This window comes from Bombina bombina, chromosome 6 (assembly GCF_027579735.1).
Source record: "Bombina bombina isolate aBomBom1 chromosome 6, aBomBom1.pri, whole genome shotgun sequence".
Classification (NCBI taxonomy): domain Eukaryota; kingdom Metazoa; phylum Chordata; class Amphibia; order Anura; family Bombinatoridae; genus Bombina; species Bombina bombina.
This window is the reverse complement of record NC_069504.1, coordinates 918,792,541-918,812,080: the sequence shown is the minus strand read 5'-3', so window position 1 is coordinate 918,812,080 and position 19,540 is coordinate 918,792,541. Positions and strand designations below refer to the sequence as shown.

Genomic DNA, 19,540 nt, shown 5'->3' with positions numbered 1-19,540 from the left:
TTCGAAGTACCCTGGGGGGCAGAGGGTATTTTTATCTATTTTTTGACTAGTTGTTGTTATAAGTACTTTAAAGCCTTATTTCTTCCCTTGCTTCTGGGTGCAGTAATTTTTGGATTAACCAACGATCTTAAGTTAAATTTGGAGATAATTTAACGTTAATTGAGCATTTTGGAAAAATTGTTCACTTTTTCTTTTCTTAAAGGCACAGTACAGGTTTTTTCAAATGTTTATTTTATGCAATAAATAAGTGTTGAAACGACTTTTGTGGTATCACTAGTCTGTTCAACATGTCAGACATTGGGGATTCTCATTGTTCTATGTGTTTAGAAGCTATTGTGCAACCCCCTCTAACATTGTGTAACTTTTGTACTGAAAGGGCCTTACAATGTAAAAAGCATTTTTTAAATAAAGAAAGTGTGCCTAAGGATGATTCTCAGTCTGAAGAGAATCAGGATATGCCATCCAATTCTCCCCAAGTGTCACAACCTTTTTACGCCCACACAAGCAACGCCAAGTACTTCTGGTGAGTCTAATTCCTTTACTCTGCAGGAGATGGCTGCAGTTATGTCAACTACCCTTACAGAGGTATTTTCTAAATTACCAGTGTTGCAGGGTGAACGCAGTAGGTCAGGTATTAATGTAAATACTGAATCCTCTGATGCTTTATTAGCTATTGGGGATCAGGGAATTACTGTATGAGGGTGTAATTTCTGATTCAGGGAATGTTTTAGCTCAGACAGATTCGGATGCTATGTCATTTAAATTTAAGCTTGAACATCTCTGCCTGTTACTTAAGGAGGTTTTAGCGACTCTGGATGATTGTGACCCTATTGTGATTCCTCCAGAGAAATTGTGTAAAATGGATAGATATTTGGAAGTACCTACTTACACTGATGTTTTTTCGGTTCCTAAGAGAATTTCGGCAAATTATTAGAAAGGAATGGGATAGACCAGGTATACCGTTTTCTTCCCCTCCTAATTTTAAGAAAATGTTTCCCATATCAGATACCATTCGGGACTCATGGCAAACGGTCCCTAAGGTAGAGGGAGCTATATCTATCCTAGCTAAGCGTACTACTATACCCATTGAGGATAGTTGTGCTTTCAAATACCCTATGGATAAGAAATTTAGATTGTCTACTAAAGAAATTATTTGTTAATCAGGGTTTTCTTTTACAACCTACGGCATGCATTGTTCCAGTAACTACTGCAGCAGCTTTTTGGTTTGAGGCTCTAGTAGAGTCTCTTAAGGTTGAGACTCCATTAGATGACATCTTAGATAGAATTAAGGCTCTCAAGCTAGCTAATTCTTTTATTAATGATGCTGCTTTTCAAATTGCTAAATTAGCGGCAAAAAATGCAGGATTTGCTATTTTAGCACGTAGAGCATTGTGGCTCAAATCTTGGTCTGCTGATGTGTCATCAAAACATAAGCTTTTAGCTTTTCCCCTTAAAGGTAAGACCCTTTTCGGGCCTGAATTGAAGGAAATCATTTCTGATATTACAGGAGGTAAAGGCCATGCCCTACCTCAGGATGTCAGTTAAAATGAGGGGTAAACAGAATAATTTTCGTTCCTTTCGGAACTTTAAAGGAGGACCCCTGCTTCTTCTTCTTCCACAAAGCAGGAAGGGAATTTTTCCCAATCTAAGTCAGTCTGGAGACCCAATCAGAACTGGAATAAGGGTAAACAATCCAAAAAGCCCACTGCTGGTCCTAAGACAGCATGAAGGGATGGCCCCCGATCCGGGACCAGATCTAGTAGGGGCAGACTCTCTTTCTTTGCTCAGGCTTAGGCAAGAGATGTTCAGGATTCCTGGGCACTAGAATTAGTGACCCACGGTTATCAATTGGAATTCAAGGATTTTCTCCCAAGAGGGAGATTTCATCTTTCAAAATTATCTGCAAACCAGATAAAAAGCGAGGCGTTCTTACGCTGTGTAAAAGACCTTTCTACTATGGGAGTAATTTGTCCAGTTCCAAAATTGGAACAGGGACAGGGGTTTTATTCAAGCCTATTTGTGGTTCCCAAAAAAGAGGGAACGTTCAGACCCATCTTAGACCTTAAGTGTCTAAACAAATTTCTAAGAGTTCCATCATTCAAGACTGAGACAATTCAAACAATTTTACCAATGATCCAGGAGGGTCAATATATGACTACCATGGATTTGAAGGATGCTTACCTTCATATTCCAATCCACAAAGATCATCATCGGTTTCTAAGGTTTGCCTTCTTGGACAAACATTATCAGTTCGTGGCTCTTCCTTTTGGGTTGGCCACAGCACCCATAATCTTCACAAAGGTTCTAGGGTCTCTTTTGGCGGTTCTCAGACCGCGAGGAATAGCGGTGGCGCCTTATCTGGGCGATATTATGATTCAGGCATCAACATATCATCTGACAAAATCTCACACGGACACAGTGTTGTCTTTTCTGAGAACTCACGGCTGGAAGGTGAACATAGAGAAGAGTTCACTTGTCCCACAGACAAGGGTTCCTTTCTTGGGAACTCTGATAGACTCGGTAGCCATGAAAATATTTCTGACGGAGGTCAGAAAATCAAAGATTCTGAATACTTGACGAGCACTTCTGTCCATTCCTCGGCCATCAGTGGCTCAGTGTATGGAGGTAATTGGATTAATGGTAGCGGCAATGGACATTGTTCCGTTTGCTCGCTTTCATCTCACACTACTGCAACTGTGCATGCTCGGACAGTAGAATGGGGATTATGAGAGAGAGAGATCAAGAGACCAGAAACTCTCTTCTTTGGTGGTTGTCGCCGGATCATCTGTCCCAAGGGACTTGTTTCCGCAGACCCTCGTGGGTGATAGTGACAACAGATGCCAGCCTTCTGGGCTGGGGTGCAGTTTGGAACTCCCTGAAGGCTCAGGTTGTTTGGACTCAAGTGGAGTCTCTACTTCCAATCAATATTCTGGAACTAAGGGCAATATTCCATGCGCTTCAGGCGTGGCCTCAGTTGGCTTCGGCCAAATTCATCAGATTCCACTCAGACAACATCACGACTGTGGCATATGTCAATCATCAGGGGGGAATAAGGAGTTCCTTAGCGATGATAGAGGTATCCAAGATAATCAGTTGGGCAGAGGCCCACTCTTGTCATCTGTCAGCGATCTACATCCCAGGAGTAGAGAACTGGAAAGCAGATTTTCTAAGTCGACAGACTTTTCATCTGGGGAGTGGGAACTTCACCCGGTGGTGTTTGCCTCATTGATTCTCAGATGGGGCAGACCGGAATTGGATTTGAGGTCATCTCGACAGAATGCCAAGCTTCCAAGATACGGATCCCAGTCAAGGGATCCTCAGGCCAAACTGATAGATGCCTTGGCAGTTCCTTGGTTGTTCAGCCTAGCTTATGTGTTTCCGCCATTTCCTCTCCTCCCACGCGTGATTGCTCGAATCAAACAGGAGAGGGCTTCAGTGATCCTGATAGCGCCTGCATGGCCACGCTGGACTTGGTATGCGGATCTAGTGGACATGTCCTCTCTGCCACCGTGGAAACTTCCATTGACACAGGGTCTTCTCATTCAAGGGCCTTTCCAACATCCAAATCTAATTTATCTGCAGCTGACTGCGTGGAGATTGAATGCTTGATTTTATCAAAGCGAGGATTCTCTGATTCTGTTATCAATACTTTGATACAGGCTAGAAAGCCTGTCACTAGAAAAATCTATCATAAGATATGGTGTAAATTATCTTTATTGGTGTGAATCCAAGGGTTACTCATGGAGTAAGGTTAGGATTCCTAGGATTCTGTCTTTTCTCCAAGAAGGATTGGAGAAAGGGTTATCAGCAAGTTCGTTAAAGGAACAAATTTCAGCTTTGTCAATTCTGTTTCACAAACGTTTGGCAAATGTACCAGATGTTCAGTATTTTTGTCAGGCTTTATCTAGAATTAAGCCTGTATTTAGACCTATTACTCCTCCCTGGAGTTTGAATTTAGTTCTTCGAGTTCTTCAAGGGGTTCCGTTTGAACCTATGCAGTCCATAGATATTAAACTGTTATCTTGGAAAGTTCTGTTTTTGGTTGGTATTTCTTCTGCTCGAAGAGTTTCTGAGCTTTCAGCGTTAGTGTGATTCGCCTTATCTCATATTTCATTCTGATAAGGTGGTTTTACGTACCAAACCTGGTTTTCTTCCTAAGGTTGTTTCGAATAAGAATATTAATCAGGAAATATTGTTCCTTCCTTGTGTCCTAATCCTTCTTCTAAGAAGGAGCATCTGTTACATAACTTGGACGTGGTCTGTGCCTTAAAGTTTTACTTACAGGCAACTAAGGATTTCCGTCAATCATCTTCATTATTCATTGTTTATTCTGGAAAGCGTAGGGGTCAGAAAGCTACGGCTACCTCTCTTTCTTTTTGGCTGAGAAGTATCATCCGCCTGGCATATGAGACTGCTGGACAGCAGCCTCCTGAAAGAATTATGGCTCATTCTACTAGGGCTGTGGCTTCCACATGGGTTTTTAAAAACGATGCATCTGTGTTGTAAGGCTGCGACTTGGTCGTCCCTTCACACTTTTTCCAAATTTTACAAATTTGATACTTTTGCTTCTCCTGAGGCTATCTTTGGGAGAAAGGTTCTTCAAGCAGTGGTGCCTTCCGTTTAGGTTCCTGTCTTGTCCCTCCCTTTCATCCGTGTCCTATTGCTTTGGTACTGGTTTCCCACACGTAAGGATGAAATCCGTGGACTCTTCATATCTTTGTAAAAGAAAAGTAAATGTATGCTTACCTGATTAATTTCTTTTACGATATGACGAGTCCACGGCCCACCCTGTTATTTTAAGACAGATTTATTTTATTTTTTGAAAACTTCAGTCACCTCTGCACCTTTTTAGCCTTTCCTTTTCTCTTCCTATAACCTTCGGCCGAATGACTGGAGGTGGAGGGGAAGGGAGGGGCTATATATACAGCTCTGCTGTGGTGTTCTTTGCCACATCCTGTTAGCAGGAGGTTAATATCCCACAAGTAAGGGTGAAATCCGTGGACTCGTCATATCGTAAAAGAAATTAATTGATCAGGTAAGCATAAATTTACTCATTTTCAAATGTGCTTCTTTCTCTTGTTATCCCTTGTTGAAAATGAATACGCACATATCCTATACTAATGGGAGCTAGCTGGTGATTGGTGCCTGCACACATTTGTCTCTTGTGATTGGCTAACTGGATGTGTGCTGCAAGTAGAGCAATGCTGTTCCTTCAGCAAAGGATAACAAGAGAATGAAGCAAATTTAATAATAAAAGTACATTAGAAAGTTGTTTAAAATTGTATGTGCTGTCCAACTGTGAGTGCCTTCCACTGTGCAACTGTATTATGGTTGCACTTTACAAATAAATAATACTAATACTAATTGTGTTTTTTTTTATTGAATGTAGAGGTTATTTGTTATAACATTTGTAAAGTATTTTGTTTTAGTTCATACATAAAAAGCTTGCTATGGCAAATGTAAAGGTCATTTGATGTTGAAGAGCAGACACTCCAAAGGCAGGAGTTTACCATATCCCACTTCACTTCTGGTAGCTATAGACTGATGTGCTGCTTACAGTCACCTCCAGTTTCATGGTGGTTTCCCTAGAATTCTGTTTTACTTCAACTTCCTCAATAGAGAGTTGTGTTTCTTGGTATAAAGAGCAAGGGAGTCTTATAAGTTTCAGTATTGTGTTAAATTAAATGTGGCACTGGGGAGCTCATTCAGGTCTTCTTTGGCAGAAGCAATACAGAATGTAATCTATTTCAGGCTTTTACATTACAAGTCTTTAGATTTTAGATGCATGTTTTTTCAGTTACCAAAATAGACATCTAGTGGTTTGGTCTTTCCTAATAGATGTTTTGTTTTAAATCTCTCCAAGTTGGGGAAGTTTAAGAAAGTGGTATCCTTGGAGATGGTTATGCTTTTTAGAGTTTTAAATGAGACAAGCTAAATATATATTCTTGTCTATATGTGAACTAAAGTTGACATGAAGACTCGGTGTATGCGAGAAAAATAGGTGCCCAATTAACTTCTTGGAGGATTTCTGTGTAGTCCAAGAAAAAACATGGTAGAATTCACCCCCACCCCATCAGTAGCTGAAATGTATGCAATTCTTTGAGTGTGAAAAAAGGATACATCATTTATTTTTGCTCATTTTTAAAATAATTCATACTAACTCAGACGCAAACATTGAAAGCTTTTACAATTCAGAGATGGTTTGTAAAGCTCACATATTTTAATGAACAAGGTATGGTTATGAGATCTGTGTGAAGACTTGAAATGGGGAGTGTTGACAAAACTGACACATTGTTTTTTTTGTAAATAGAAAATATTCATGTTCAGGTACAAATCCCCACACGCATACTATTTTATCTTCTTTTGTTGGTGCACAGTGTTGAGTATATTTATTATATTATTTATTATATTTATTATTTATTATATTTATTTGTATTTGATTCCCTATTCAGAGTTTAAATATCCACCACTGTAGTGTATATTATTTCACATATTGTCTTTCTGATTAGAGCACTGTACTATCTTTCTGATGTTGCAATGTATACAAAAGTATAAAAAAATGATAAACCTACCTTATAAATATTGGCTAAATGCCATACGATATATTTTACAGATGCAAGTATACAAATATTCTGAAATCCAAACCATTTCAAAATCCAAACCTTTTCCGACCCCAAGCAGTTTGGATTAAGGGTTTTGTGCCTGTAGTAAAGGAACTGTAAAGACAAAATTAAACTGTAATGATTCAGAGCATACAATTTTAAACACATTTTTACATAACTTCTATTATCTAATTTGCTACATTCTCTTGGAATCCTATGTTGAAAAGTATACCTAGGTAGGCTCAGGAGCAACAGTGTACTGCTGGGATCTAGCTGCTTATTGGTGGCTGCACATTTATACCTCTTGTCACTGGCTCACTCAATTTGCTCAGCTAGCCCCCAGTAGGGCATTGCTGCTTCTTTAACAAAGGATACCAAGAGTATTAAGTAATCGGATAATAGGAGTAAACTGGAAAGTTGTTAAAAATGATATACTCTATCGTAATCATGAAAGAAACGTTTTGGGTTTCATGCTGTTTTAATTAATTATATGGTGACCTTTCATTTTATATATCTGTAATCATATAATATATTTACTTCCTAGGGATGGCTTAGAAGACCCACTAGATGACACAGCTACTGTATTCCAACAGCTTGAGCAACTTTGTACTGTAAGCAGATGTGAATATGAGAAAACATGTGCCCTCCTTGTCCAGTTATTTGATCAAAGTGCCCAGAATTACCAAAAACTTTTACATTCTCCAACTGGAAATCCATTAGAGAGAACTGTTCAAGAAGGTGAGTAAGATGGGTTTTTTTATATCTTGGTTTTAAGCTTTGTGCTTCAGATTACCAATTGTTGCCTGGGTCATGTTTCAGTTATAAAGCAACAAACCTTTTCATTGTCGTAAATAGAGGGTTTTGCTGTGTAGCATTGTTTGTTTGCATCTTTGAGTAATTTAAGAATAATGAAAATTAAACACTAAAGCAAATCTGTAGTAATGTACATATTTTTCATTGCAATATAATTTGTTACAATTCAAAACGGTATGAACTAAACTTTTGTTTTATGATAAAACAGTTTAATGTCCATTTCTCCAACATTGGTGTGTCCGGTCCACTGTGTCATCCATTACTTGTGGGATATTCTCCTCCCCCACAGGGAAAGGCAAGGAGAGCACATAGCAAGAGCTGTCCATATAGTCCCTCCCAGGCTCCGCCCCCCCAGTCATTCTCCTTGCCACTCTGAACAAGTAGCATCTCCTCGGGGATGGTGAGGAGTTTGTGGTGTTTAGTTGTAGTTTTTTATTCTTCTATCAAGAGTTTGTTATTTTAAAATAGTGCTGGTATGTACTATTTACTCTGAAACAGAAAGAGATGAAGATTTCTGTTTGTGAGAGGATTATGATTTTAGCAGCAGTTACTAAAATCGTTTGCTGTTTCCACATAGGACTGTTGAGATGAGATAACTTCAGTTGGGGGGAACAGTTTGCAGACTTTTCTGCTCAAGGTATGACTAGCCATATTTCTAACAAGACTGTGTAATGCTGGAAGGCTGTCATTTTCCCCTCATGGGGATCGGTAAGCCATTTTCTTAGTCTCAAACAGAATAAAGGGCTTATTATGGGCTATAAACTGGTAGACACTTTTAGGGGCTAAATCGATTGCTTTATTTAAGAATTATATGCAGTTTGAAGTTGTATTTCACACTTTTATAACATTGGGGAACGTTTTTAGCACCAGGCACTTGTTAAGACACCTTCCCAGTCAGGAAGGGCCTTTCTCTGTAGTAGGCAGAGCCTCATTTTCGCGCCATTACTGTGCAGTTAATTTTGAGTTCAGTACATGCAGCTGCATGTGTGAGGGTCTGGAATCCACTAAAAACGTTCCTAGAAGGCTTCATTTGGTATCATATACCCCCCCTGGAATTGGTGAAGTTGCAGCAAAGGCTGTGGCTGGGACTGTAAGGGGGTTAAAATTAAAAACGGCTCCGGTTTCCACATTTTAAGGGTTAACAGCTTGAAAATTGGGGTGCAATACTTTGAATGTATTAAGAATTGAAAGAGATTATTTCAGTCATCACTGGGGGAAAGGGCCATGCCCTCCCACAAGATAAACCTTTTCAAGGCTAAGAATAAGTCCAATTTTCGTTCCTTTCGCAATTTCAGGAACGGACCGGCTTCCAACTCGGCAGCCTCTAGACAAGAGGGTAACGCTTCCCAGACTAAACCAGCTTGGAAATCAATGCAAGGCTGGAACAAGGGTAAACAGGCCAAGAAACCTGCTGCTGCTACCAAGACAGCATGAAGAGGTAGCCCCCGATCCAGAACCGGATCTAGTAGGGGGCTGACTCTCTCTCTCTTTGCTCAGGCTTGGGCAAGAGATGTTCAGGATCCCTGGGCACTAGAAATAGTCTCTCAGGGTTATCTTCTAGAATTCAAGGAACTACCCCCAAGGGGAAGGTTCCACATGTCTCACTTATCTTCAAACCAAGTAAAGAGACAGGCATTCTTACATTGTGTAGAAGACCTGTTAAAGATGGGAGTGATACTCCCAGTTCCAACTGTGGAACAAGGTCAGGGGTTTTACTTAAATCTGTTTGTAGTTCCCAAAAAAAGAGGGAACTTTCAGACCAATTCTGGATTTAAAAATTCTAAACAAATTTCTCAGAGTGCCATCGTTCAAAATGGAAACTATTCGAACGATTTTACCTACAATCCAGGAGGGTCAATTTATGACTACCGTGGATCTAAAGGATGCGTATCTGCATATTCCTATCCACAAAGATCATCATCAGTTCCTAAGGTTCGCCTTTCTGGACAAACATTACCTATTGTGGCTCTCCCATTCGGACTAGCCACTGCTCCAAGGATTTTCACAAAGGTGCTCGGGTCCCTTCTAGCGGTTCTAAGACCCAGGGGCATTGCAGTGGCACCTTACTTGGACGACATCCTAATTCAAGCGTCGTCTCTTTCAAAGACAAAGGCTCACACAGACATTGTTCTAGCCTTTCTCAGATCTCACGGGTGGTAGGTGAACATAGAAAAAAGTTCCCTGTCTCCGTCAACAAGAGTCCCTTTCTTGGGAACAATAATAGATTCTTTAGAAATGAAGATTTTCCTGACATGTCAGAGAGTCAAAGCTTCTAAACGCTTGTCAAGTTCTTCACTCTGTTCTACGGCCTTCCATAGCTCAGTGCATGGAAGTAGTAGGGTTGATGGTTGCAGCAATGGACATAGTTCCTTTTGCGCGAATTCATCTAAGACCATTACAACTGTGCATGCTCAAACAGTGGAATGGGGACTATACAGACTTGTCTCCAGTGATTCAAGTAGATCAGAAGACCAGAGACTCACTCCGTTGGTGGCTGACTCAGGATCACCTGTCCCAGGGAATGAGCTTCCGCAGACCAAAGTGGGTCATTGTCACGACCGACGCCAGTCTATTAGGCTGGGGCGCGGTCTGGGATTCCCTGAAAGCTCAGGGTCTATGGTCTCGGGAAGAGTCTCTTCTCCCGATAAACATCCTGGAACTGAGAGCGATATTCAATGCTCTCCGGGCTTGGCCTCAACTAGCAAAGGCCAGATTCATAAGATTCCAATCAGACAACATGACGACTGTTGCTTACTTCAACCATCAGGGGGGGAACAAGGAGTTCCCTGGCGATGAGAGAGGTGACCAAGATCATCAAATGGGCGGAGGATCACTCCTACCACCTGTCTGCGATCCACATCCCAGGAGTGGAAAACTGGGAGGCGGATTATCTGAGTCATCAGACCTTTCATCCGGGGGAGTGGGAACTCCACCCGGAGGTGTTTGCCCAGTTGACCCAATTATGGGGCATTCCAGACATGGATCTGATGGCGTCTCATCAGAACTTCAAGGTTCCTTGCTACGGGTCCAGATCCAGGGATCCCAAGGCGACTCTAGTGGATGCATTAGTGGCGCCTTGGACTTTCAACCTAGCTTATGCGTTTCCACCGTTCCTTCTCATTCCCAGGCTGGTAGCCAGGATCAAACAGAAGGCCTCTGTGATTTTGATAGCTCCTGCGTGGCCACGCAGGACTTGGTATGCAGACCTGGTGAATATGTCATCGGCTCCACCATGGAAGCTACCTTTGAGACAGGATCTTCTAGTACAAGGTCCATTCGAACATCCAAATCTAGTTTCTCTCCAGCTGACTGCTTGGAAATTGAACGCTTGATTTTGTCTAAGCGTGGGTTTTCGGATTCTGTGATAGATACTCTGGTACAAGCCAGAAAACCTGTGACTAGAAAGATTACCATAAAATATGGAAAAGATATATCTGTTGGTGTGAATCCAAGGGATTCTCATGGAGTAAGATTAAAATTCCTAGGATCCTTTACTTTCTCCAAGAAGGTTTGGATAAGGGATTATCAGCGAGTTCTCTAAAAGGACAGATTTCTGCTTTATCTGTCTTGTTACGCAAACGACTGGCAGCTGTGCCAGATGTTCAAGCTTTTGTTCAGGCTTTGGTCAGGATCAAGCCTGTTTACAGACCCTTGACTCCTCCCTGGAGTCTAAATTTGGTTCTTTCAGTTCTTCAAGGGGTTCCGTTTGAACCCTTACATTCCATAGATATCAAGTTGTTATCTTGGAAAGTTCTGTTTTTGGTTGCTATTCTTCTGCTAGAAGAGTTTCTGAATTATCTGCTCTGCAGTGTAATCCGCCCTATCTGGTGTTCCATTCAGATAAGGTTGTTTTGCGTACTAAACCTGGTTTCCTTCCAAAGGTTGTTTCCAACAAGAATATTAACCAGGAAATAGTTGTGCCTTCTTTGTGTCCGAATCCAGTTTCAAAGAAGGAACGCTTGTTACACAATTTAGATGTAGTCCGTGCTTTAAAGTTCTATTTAGAAGCAACAAAGGATTTCAGACAAACGTCTTCTCTGTTTGTAGTTTATTCTGGCAAGAGGAGAGGTCAAAAAAGCTACTGCTACCTCTCTTTCCTTTTGGCTGAAAAGCATCATACGATTGGCTTACGAGACTGCCGGACGGCAGCCTCCCAAACGAATCACAGCTCACTCTACTAGGGCTGTGGCTTCCACATGGGCCTTCAAAAACGAGGCTTCTGTTGATCAGATATGTAAGGCAGCGACCTGGTCTTCTCTGCACACTTTGTCCAAATTCTACAAATTTGATACTTTTGCTTCTTCGGAGGCTATTTTTGGGAGAAAGGTTTTGCAAGCCGTGGTGCCTTCTGTTTAGGTAACCTGATTGGCTCCCTCCCTTCATCCGTGTCCTAAAGCTTTGGTATTGGTTCCCACAAGTAATGGATGACACCGTGGACCGGACACACCAATGTTGGAGAAAACAGAATTTATGCTTACCTGATAAATTACTTTCTCCAACGGTGTGTCTGGTCCACGGCCCGCCCTGGTTTTTTAATCAGGTTTGAAGAATTTCTTTCTCTATACACTACAGTCACCACGGCACACTATAGTTTCTCCTTTTTTTCTCCTAACCGTCGGTCGAATGACTGGGGGGGCGGAGCCTGGGAGGGACTATATGGACAGCTCTTGCTGTGTGCTCTCCTTGCCTTTCCCTGTGGGGGAGGAGAATATCCCACAAGTAATGGATGACACCGTGGACCGGACACACCGTTGGAGAAAGTAATTTATCAGGTAAGCATAAATTCTGTTATTATCTGATTTTGTTCTGCAACACATAGGCTAGAAACTATTCACATAATATATGTAAGAAGGGATGATAGACAATTGCCACTTAATCAGTTACTTCACCTTATTTTCTGCTATTTAAGGATCGATTAATATTCTACTGTCTGAACATTTGAATCATATCTGCTATGTATTTTTTCTAGTTATAAAAATAAAAATCCTGTTTTTAAAATATTTTGTCTTAAACCAGGAATTCATCTATGTTTTTCTTAAAAACGGTCATTCTCGTAAATGAAACCGTATAGATTTGTCCTGTTTTTAAAGTATCCGGGAATATTTAACAGAATTTCAAAAATTAAGTAAAATATTTATAATAAAGTAAAATGATGCTGTTTGCTGAAAAGTATTAATTTGATAACTAAAAAATATAATAACATGGCTTTTTAGTTTTGTATTTACAACATCAATTTATTGCATACATAGATACATTTAAGACACATTTATTTTAGCTTTTGAAAATATAGGTAATTTTCTCAATCAATAGACTGCTAATTTATAATTTTTTGTTAGCCGACTATAAAAAATAAAAATGGGATGCCTAAATAAAATCTGTGCTTTACTATTCGGTAGTACCATAAATAACATTTGTTTTTCATTTAGACTTTATATTTAGAATTATTGGAAATAATTGGAAGGATTAAATCCAATTTATTTAGATGATGTATCCTCAAATAGTAAAAGTTTTTAAGTGCCTTTCTGTGACAAGTAAAGGGCTTTGCCTAACACCAACTTGGTTCTTTTTGTAAAGGGTGTAGAAAAAAAAAGATGTATTAGATCTTCATACTATTAAAGGGATATGGAACCCAATTGTTTTCTTTTGTGAGCCAGACAGAGCATACACTTTTAAAAACGTTTCCAATTTACTTCTATTGTCAAATTTGCCTTGTTCACATAATATTCTTTGTTAAAGAGGTACCTAGGTAGGTTTCAGAAGCACTACATGGCAGGAAATTGTAATGCCATGTAGTGCTCTAGCAAATAGATATTTTTCTTTCATGTAATTAGCAAGAGTCCATGAGCTAGTGACGTATGGGATATACATTCCTACCAGGAGGGGAAAAGTTTCCCAAACCTTAAAATGCCTATAAATACACCCCTCACCACACCCACAAATCAGTTTTACAAACTTTGCCTCCTATGGAGGTGGTGAAGTAAGTTTGTGCTAGATTCTACGTTGATATGCGCTCCGCAGCAGGTTGGAGCCCGGTTTTCCTCTCAGCGTGCAGTGAATGTCAGAGGGATGTGAGGAGAGTATTGCCTATTTGAATGCAATGATCTCCTTCTACGGGGTCTATTTCATAGGTTCTCTGTTATCGGTCGTAGAGATTCATCTCTTACCTCCCTTTTCAGATCGACGATATACTCTTATATATATACCATTACCTCTGCTGATTTTCGTTTCAGTACTGGTTTGGCTTTCTACAACATGTAGATGAGTGTCCTGGGGTAAGTAAGTAAGCTTATTTTCTGTGACACTCTAAGCTATGGTTAGGCACTTTTTTATAAAGTTCTAAATATATGTATTCAAACATTTGCCTTGACTCAGGATGTTCAACATTCCTTATTTTTCAGACAGTCAGTTTCATATTTGGGATAATGCATTTGAATCAATCATTTTTTCTTACCTTAAAAAATTTGACTTTTTCCCTGTGGGCTGTTAGGCTCGCGGGGGCTGAAAATGCTTCATTTTATTGCGTCATTCTTGGCGCGGACTTTTTTGGCGCAAATTTTTTTTTCTGTTTCCGGCGTCATACGTGTCGCCGGAAGTTGCGTCATTTTTTGACGTTTTTTTTGCGTCAAAAGTGTCGGCGTTCCGGATGTGGCGTCATTTTTGGCGCCAAAAGCATTTAGGCGCCAAATAATGTGGACGTCTTATTTGGCGCTAAAAAATATGGGCGTCATTTTTGTCTCCACATTATTTAAGTCTCATTATTTATTGCTTCTGGTTGCTAGAAGCTTGTTCATTGGCATTTTTTTCCCATTCCTGAAACTGTCATTTAAGGAATTTGATCAATTTTGCTTTATATGTTGTTTTTTCTATTACATATTGCAAGATGTTCCACGTTGCAACTGAGTCAGAAGATACTTCAGGAAAATCGCTGCCCGGTGCTGGAGCTACCAAGCTAAGTGTATCTGCTATAAACTTTTGGTATCTGTTTCTCCAGCTGTTGTTTGTATTGCATGTCATGACAAACTTATTAATGCAGATAAAATTTCCTTTAGTACTGTTACATTACCTGTTGCTGTTCCGTCAACATCTAATTTTCAGAGTGTTCCTGATAACATAAGAGATTTTATTTTTAAATCCATTAAGAAGGCTATGTCTGTTATTTCTCCTTCTAGTATACATAAAAGTCTTTTAAAACTTCTCTTTTTTCAGATGAATTTTTAAATGAACATCATCATTCTGATACTGATAATGGTTCTTCTGGTTCAGAGGTTTCTGTCTCAGAGGTTGATGCTGATAAATCTTTGTATTTGTTCAAGATGGAATTTATTCGTTTTTTACTTAAAGAAGTATTAATTGCATTAGAAATAGAGGATTCTGGTCCTCTTGATACTAAATCTAAACATTTAAATAAGGTTTTTAAATCTCATGTAGTTATTCCAGATGTGTTTTCTCTCCCTGATGCTATTTCTGAAGTAATTTCCAGGGAATGGAATAATTTGGGTAATTCATTTACTCCTTCTAAAACGTTTTAAGCAATTATATCCTGTGCCATCTGACAGATTAGAGTTTTTTGGGACAAAATCCCTAAGCTTAATGGGGCTGTCTCTTCTCCTGCTATATTTTTAGCGGATGTTGCTGCAGCTTCAACTTTTTGGTTAGAAGCTTTAGCGCAACAAGTAACAGATCATAATTTTATAGCATTATTATTATTCTATAACATGCTAATAATTTTATTTGTGATACCATCTTTTGATATCATTAGAGTTGATGTCAGGTATATGTCTCTAGCTATTTTAGCTAGAAGAGCTTTATGGCTTAAAACTTGGAATGCTGATATGTCTTCTAAGTCAACTTTGCTTTCCCTTTCTTTCCAGGGTAATAAATTCGGTTTTCAGTTGGATTCTATTATCTCAACTGTTACTGGAGGGAAGGGAACTTTTTTACCAAAGGATAAAAAATCTAAGGTAAATTTAGGTCTAATAATCGTTTTCGTTCCTTTCCTCACAACAAGGAACAAAAGCCTGATCCTTCATCCTCAGGACCGGTATCAGTTTGGAAACCATTTCCAGTTTGGAATATATCCAAGCCTTATAGAAATCTAAAGCCAGCTCCTAAGTACCCATGAAGGTGCGGCCCTCATTCCAGCTCAGCTGGTATGGGGCAGATTACGTTTTCTTCAAAGAAATTTGGATCAATTCCGTTCACAATCTCTGGTTTCAGAACATTGTTTCAGAAAGGTACAGAATTGGCTTCAAGTTAAGGCCTCCTGCAAAGAGATTTTTTTTTTTTTTTTTCCCGTGTCCCAGTAAACCCAGCAAAGGCTCAGCATTTCTGAAATGTGTTTCAGATCTAGAGTTGGCTGGAGTAATTATGCCAGTTCCAGTTCTGGAACAGGGGCTGGGGTTTTATTCTATCTCTTCATTGTACCAAAGAAGGTCAATTCCTTCAGACCAGTTCCGGATCTATCAATATTGAATCGTTATGTAAGGATACCAACATTCAAGATGGTAACTGTAGGACTATCCTGCCTTTTGTTTAGCAAGGGCATTATATGTCTACAATAGATTTACAGGATGCATATCTGCATATTCCGATTCATCCAGATCACTTTTAGTTTCTGAGATTCTCTTTTTAGACAAGCATTACCAGTTTTGTGGCTCTACCGTTTGGCCTAGCATCAGCTCCAAGAATTTTTTCAAAAGTTCTCGGTGCCCTTCTGTCTGTAATCAGAGAACAGGGTTTTGGTATTTCCTTATTTGGACGATATCTTGGTACTTGCTCAGTCTTCACATTTTCGCAGAATCTCATACGAATCGACTTGTGTTGTTTCTTCAAGATCATGGTTGGAGGATCAATTTACCAAAAAGTTCATTGATTCCTCAGACAAGGGTAACCTTTTTAGGTTTCCAGATAGATTCAGTGTCTATGACTCTGTCCTTGTCAGACAAGAGAAGTTTAACATTGATATCAGCTTTGTCAAAACCTTCAGTCATAATCATTCCCTTTGGTAGCCTTATGCATGGAAATTTTAGGTCTTAGGACTGCCGCATCGGATGTGATCTCCTTTGCTCGTTTTCACATGCGACCTATTCAGCTCTGTATGCTGAACCAATGGTGCAGGGATTACACAAAGATATCTCAATTATTATCTTTAAACCGATTATATGACACTCTCTGACGTGGTGGACAGATCACCATCGTTTAGTTCAGGGGGCTTCTTTGTTCTTCCGACCTGGACTATAATCTCAACAGATGCAAGTCTTACAGGTTGGGGAGCTGTGTGGGGGTCTCTGACGGCACAAGGGGTTTGGGAATCTCAGGAGGTGAGATTACCGATCAATATTTTGGAACTCCGTGCAATTTTCAGAGCTCTTCAGTCTTGGCCTCTTCTGAAGAGAGAGTTGTTAATTTGTTTTCAGATAGACAATGTCACAACTGTGGCATACATCAATCATCAAGGAGGGACTCACAGTCCTCTGGCTATGAAAGAAGTATCTTGAATTTTGGTTTGGCCAGAATCCAGCTCCTGTCTAATCTCTGCGGTTCATATCCCAGGTATAGACAATTGGGAAGCGGATTATCTCAGTCGCCAAACGTTACATCCGGGCGAATGGTCTCTTCACCCAGAGGTATTTCTTCAGATTGTTCAAATGTGGGAATTCCCAGAAATAGATCTGATGGTTTCTCATCTAAACAAGAAACTTCCCTGGTATCTGTCCAGATCCCGGGATCCTCGGGCGGAGGCAGTGGATGCATTATCACTTCCTTGGAAGTATCATCCTGCCTATATCTTTCCGCCTCTAGTTCTTCTTCCAAGAGTATTCTCCAAGATTCTAAAGGAATGCTCGTTTGTCCTGCTGGTAGCTCCAGCATGGCCTCTCAGGTTTTGGTATGCGGATCTTGTCCGGATGGCCTCTTGCCAGCTGTGGACTCTTCCGTTAAGACCAGACTTTCTGTCGCAAGGTCCTTTCTTCCATCAGGATCTCAAATCCTTAAATTTTAAGGTATGGAGTTTTGGTCAAAGAGGTTTCTCTGACTCTGTGATTGATACTATGTGACAGGCTCGTATATCTGTATCTAGAGAGATATATTATAGAGTCTGGAAGACTTATATTTCTTAGTGTCTTTCTCATCATTTTTCTTGCCATTCTTTTTGAATACCGAGAATTTTACAGTTTCTTCAGGATGGTTTAGATAAAGGTTTGTCCGCAAGTTCCTTGTATGGACAAATCTCTGCTCTTTCTGTTCTTTTTCACAGAAAGATTGCTAATCTTCCTGATATTCATTGTTTTGTACAAGCTTTGGTTCGTATAAAACCTGTCATTAAGTCAATTTCTCCTCCTTGGAGTTTGAATTTGGTTCTGGGGGCTCTTCAAGCTCCTCCTTTTGAACCCATGTATTCTTTGGTCATTAAATTACTTTCTTGGAAAGTTTTGTTTCTTTTGGCCATCTCTTCTGCCAGAAGAGTCTCTGAATTATCTGCTCTTTCTTGTGAGTCTCCTTTTCTGATTTTTCATCAGGATAAGGCGGTGCTGCAAAACTTCTTTTGAATTTTTTACCTAAGGTTGTGAATTCTAACAACCTTAGTAGAGAAATTGTGGTTCCTTCATTATGTCCTAATCCTATGAATTCTAAGGAGAAATCATTGCATTCTTTGGATGCTGTTAGAGCTTTGTATTATTATGTTAAAGCTACTAAGTCTTTTCGAAAGACTTCTAGTCTATTTGTCATTTTTTCCGGTTCTAGAAAAGGCCAGAAAGCTTCTGCCATTTCTTTGGCATCTTGGTTGAAATCTTTATTTCATCATGCCTATGTCGAGTCGGGTAAAACTCCGCCTCGAAGGATTACAGCTCATTCTACTAGGTCAGTTTCTACTTCCTGGGCGTTTAGGAATGAAGCTTCGGTTGTTCAGATTCACAAAGCAGCAACTTGGTCCTCTTTGCATACTTTTACTAAATTCTACCATTTTTGATGTGTTTTTCTTCTTCTGAAGCAGTTTTTGGTAGAAAAGTACTTCAGGCAGTGGTTTCAGTTTGAATCTTCTGCTTATGTTTTCATTAAACTTTATTTTGGGTGTGGATTATTTTCAGCAGGAATTGGCTGTCTTTATTTTATCCCTCCCTCTCTAGTGACTCTTGCGTGGAAAGATCCACATCTTGGGTAGTCATTATCCCATACGTCACTAGCTCATGGACTCTTGCTAATTACATGAAAGAAAACATAATTTATGTAAGAACTTACCTGATAAATTCATTTCTTTCATATTAGCAAGAGTCCATGAGGCCCACCCTTTTTTGTGGTGGTTATGATTTTTTTGTATAAAGCACAATTATTCCAATTCCTTATTTTTTATGCTTTCGCACTTTTTTCTTATCACCCCACTTCTTGGCTATTCGTTAAACTGATTTGTGGGTGTGGTGAGGGGTGTATTTATAGGCATTTTAAGGTTTGGGAAACTTTGCCCCTCCTGGTAGGAATGTATATCCCATACGTCACTAGCTCATGGACTCTTGCTAATATGAAAGAAATGAATTTATCAGGTAAGTTCTTACATAAATTATGTTTTTTTGCAAAACTGTTGCCATATAGTGCTCCACACACGTGCACGCTTCTGAGCTCACAGCTCTGCTTTCTTTCATAAGGTGGTGAGTGTCCACAAGCCATCACAATTGAGGCAGACAAAAATTACCAACAAATCCAAGATCTTTAATCTCTCCCACTTCCTTATTCCCCTCAGTCTTAATTTTTGCTGTCACAGGAGAACAGGTGAATGATGCATTGCTGAATTTATTCTTTCTGCAAGGGGTGCTCAAAATGCACGGAGGCCCGCAATTCCCCCTCAAAGGACTGAGACTAGGGCAGAGGAGTGTACAAGAGTACCAGGGCTGGTGAGTATAATTCTCTTGCAGGAGTTGTTTACCAGCCGGCCACAGTGGTCACTAGGACTGGTCTTTAGTCAACTACTGCTGGCTACATCTTGGTACAAGTTATTCCCCCTCTAGTATTTACATCTCAGAAAGGGAATATGGATTTTTCTCCTGGTTTTAGGGACTATCTACATTCTCAAATTAAGGAGTTGTTGCGGGTTATGCAGCCTGCAGGTAAGTGCAAATGTGTTTCCTTTGGAA

At 39.9% G+C, this 19,540-nt stretch overlaps 1 protein-coding gene across 1 annotated transcript in view; it reads left to right on the top strand.

Moving 5' to 3' along the window:
- The window catches only part of RANBP17 (RAN binding protein 17), a 1,312,934-nt gene that overhangs the window by 221,255 nt on the left and 1,072,139 nt on the right, over nt 1-19,540 (top strand). Inside the window, exon 12 of the mRNA XM_053718559.1 lies at nt 7,147-7,340. Coding sequence (XP_053574534.1) covers nt 7,147-7,340 — 194 coding nt within the window. The remainder of the gene's footprint in view (nt 1-7,146; nt 7,341-19,540) is intronic.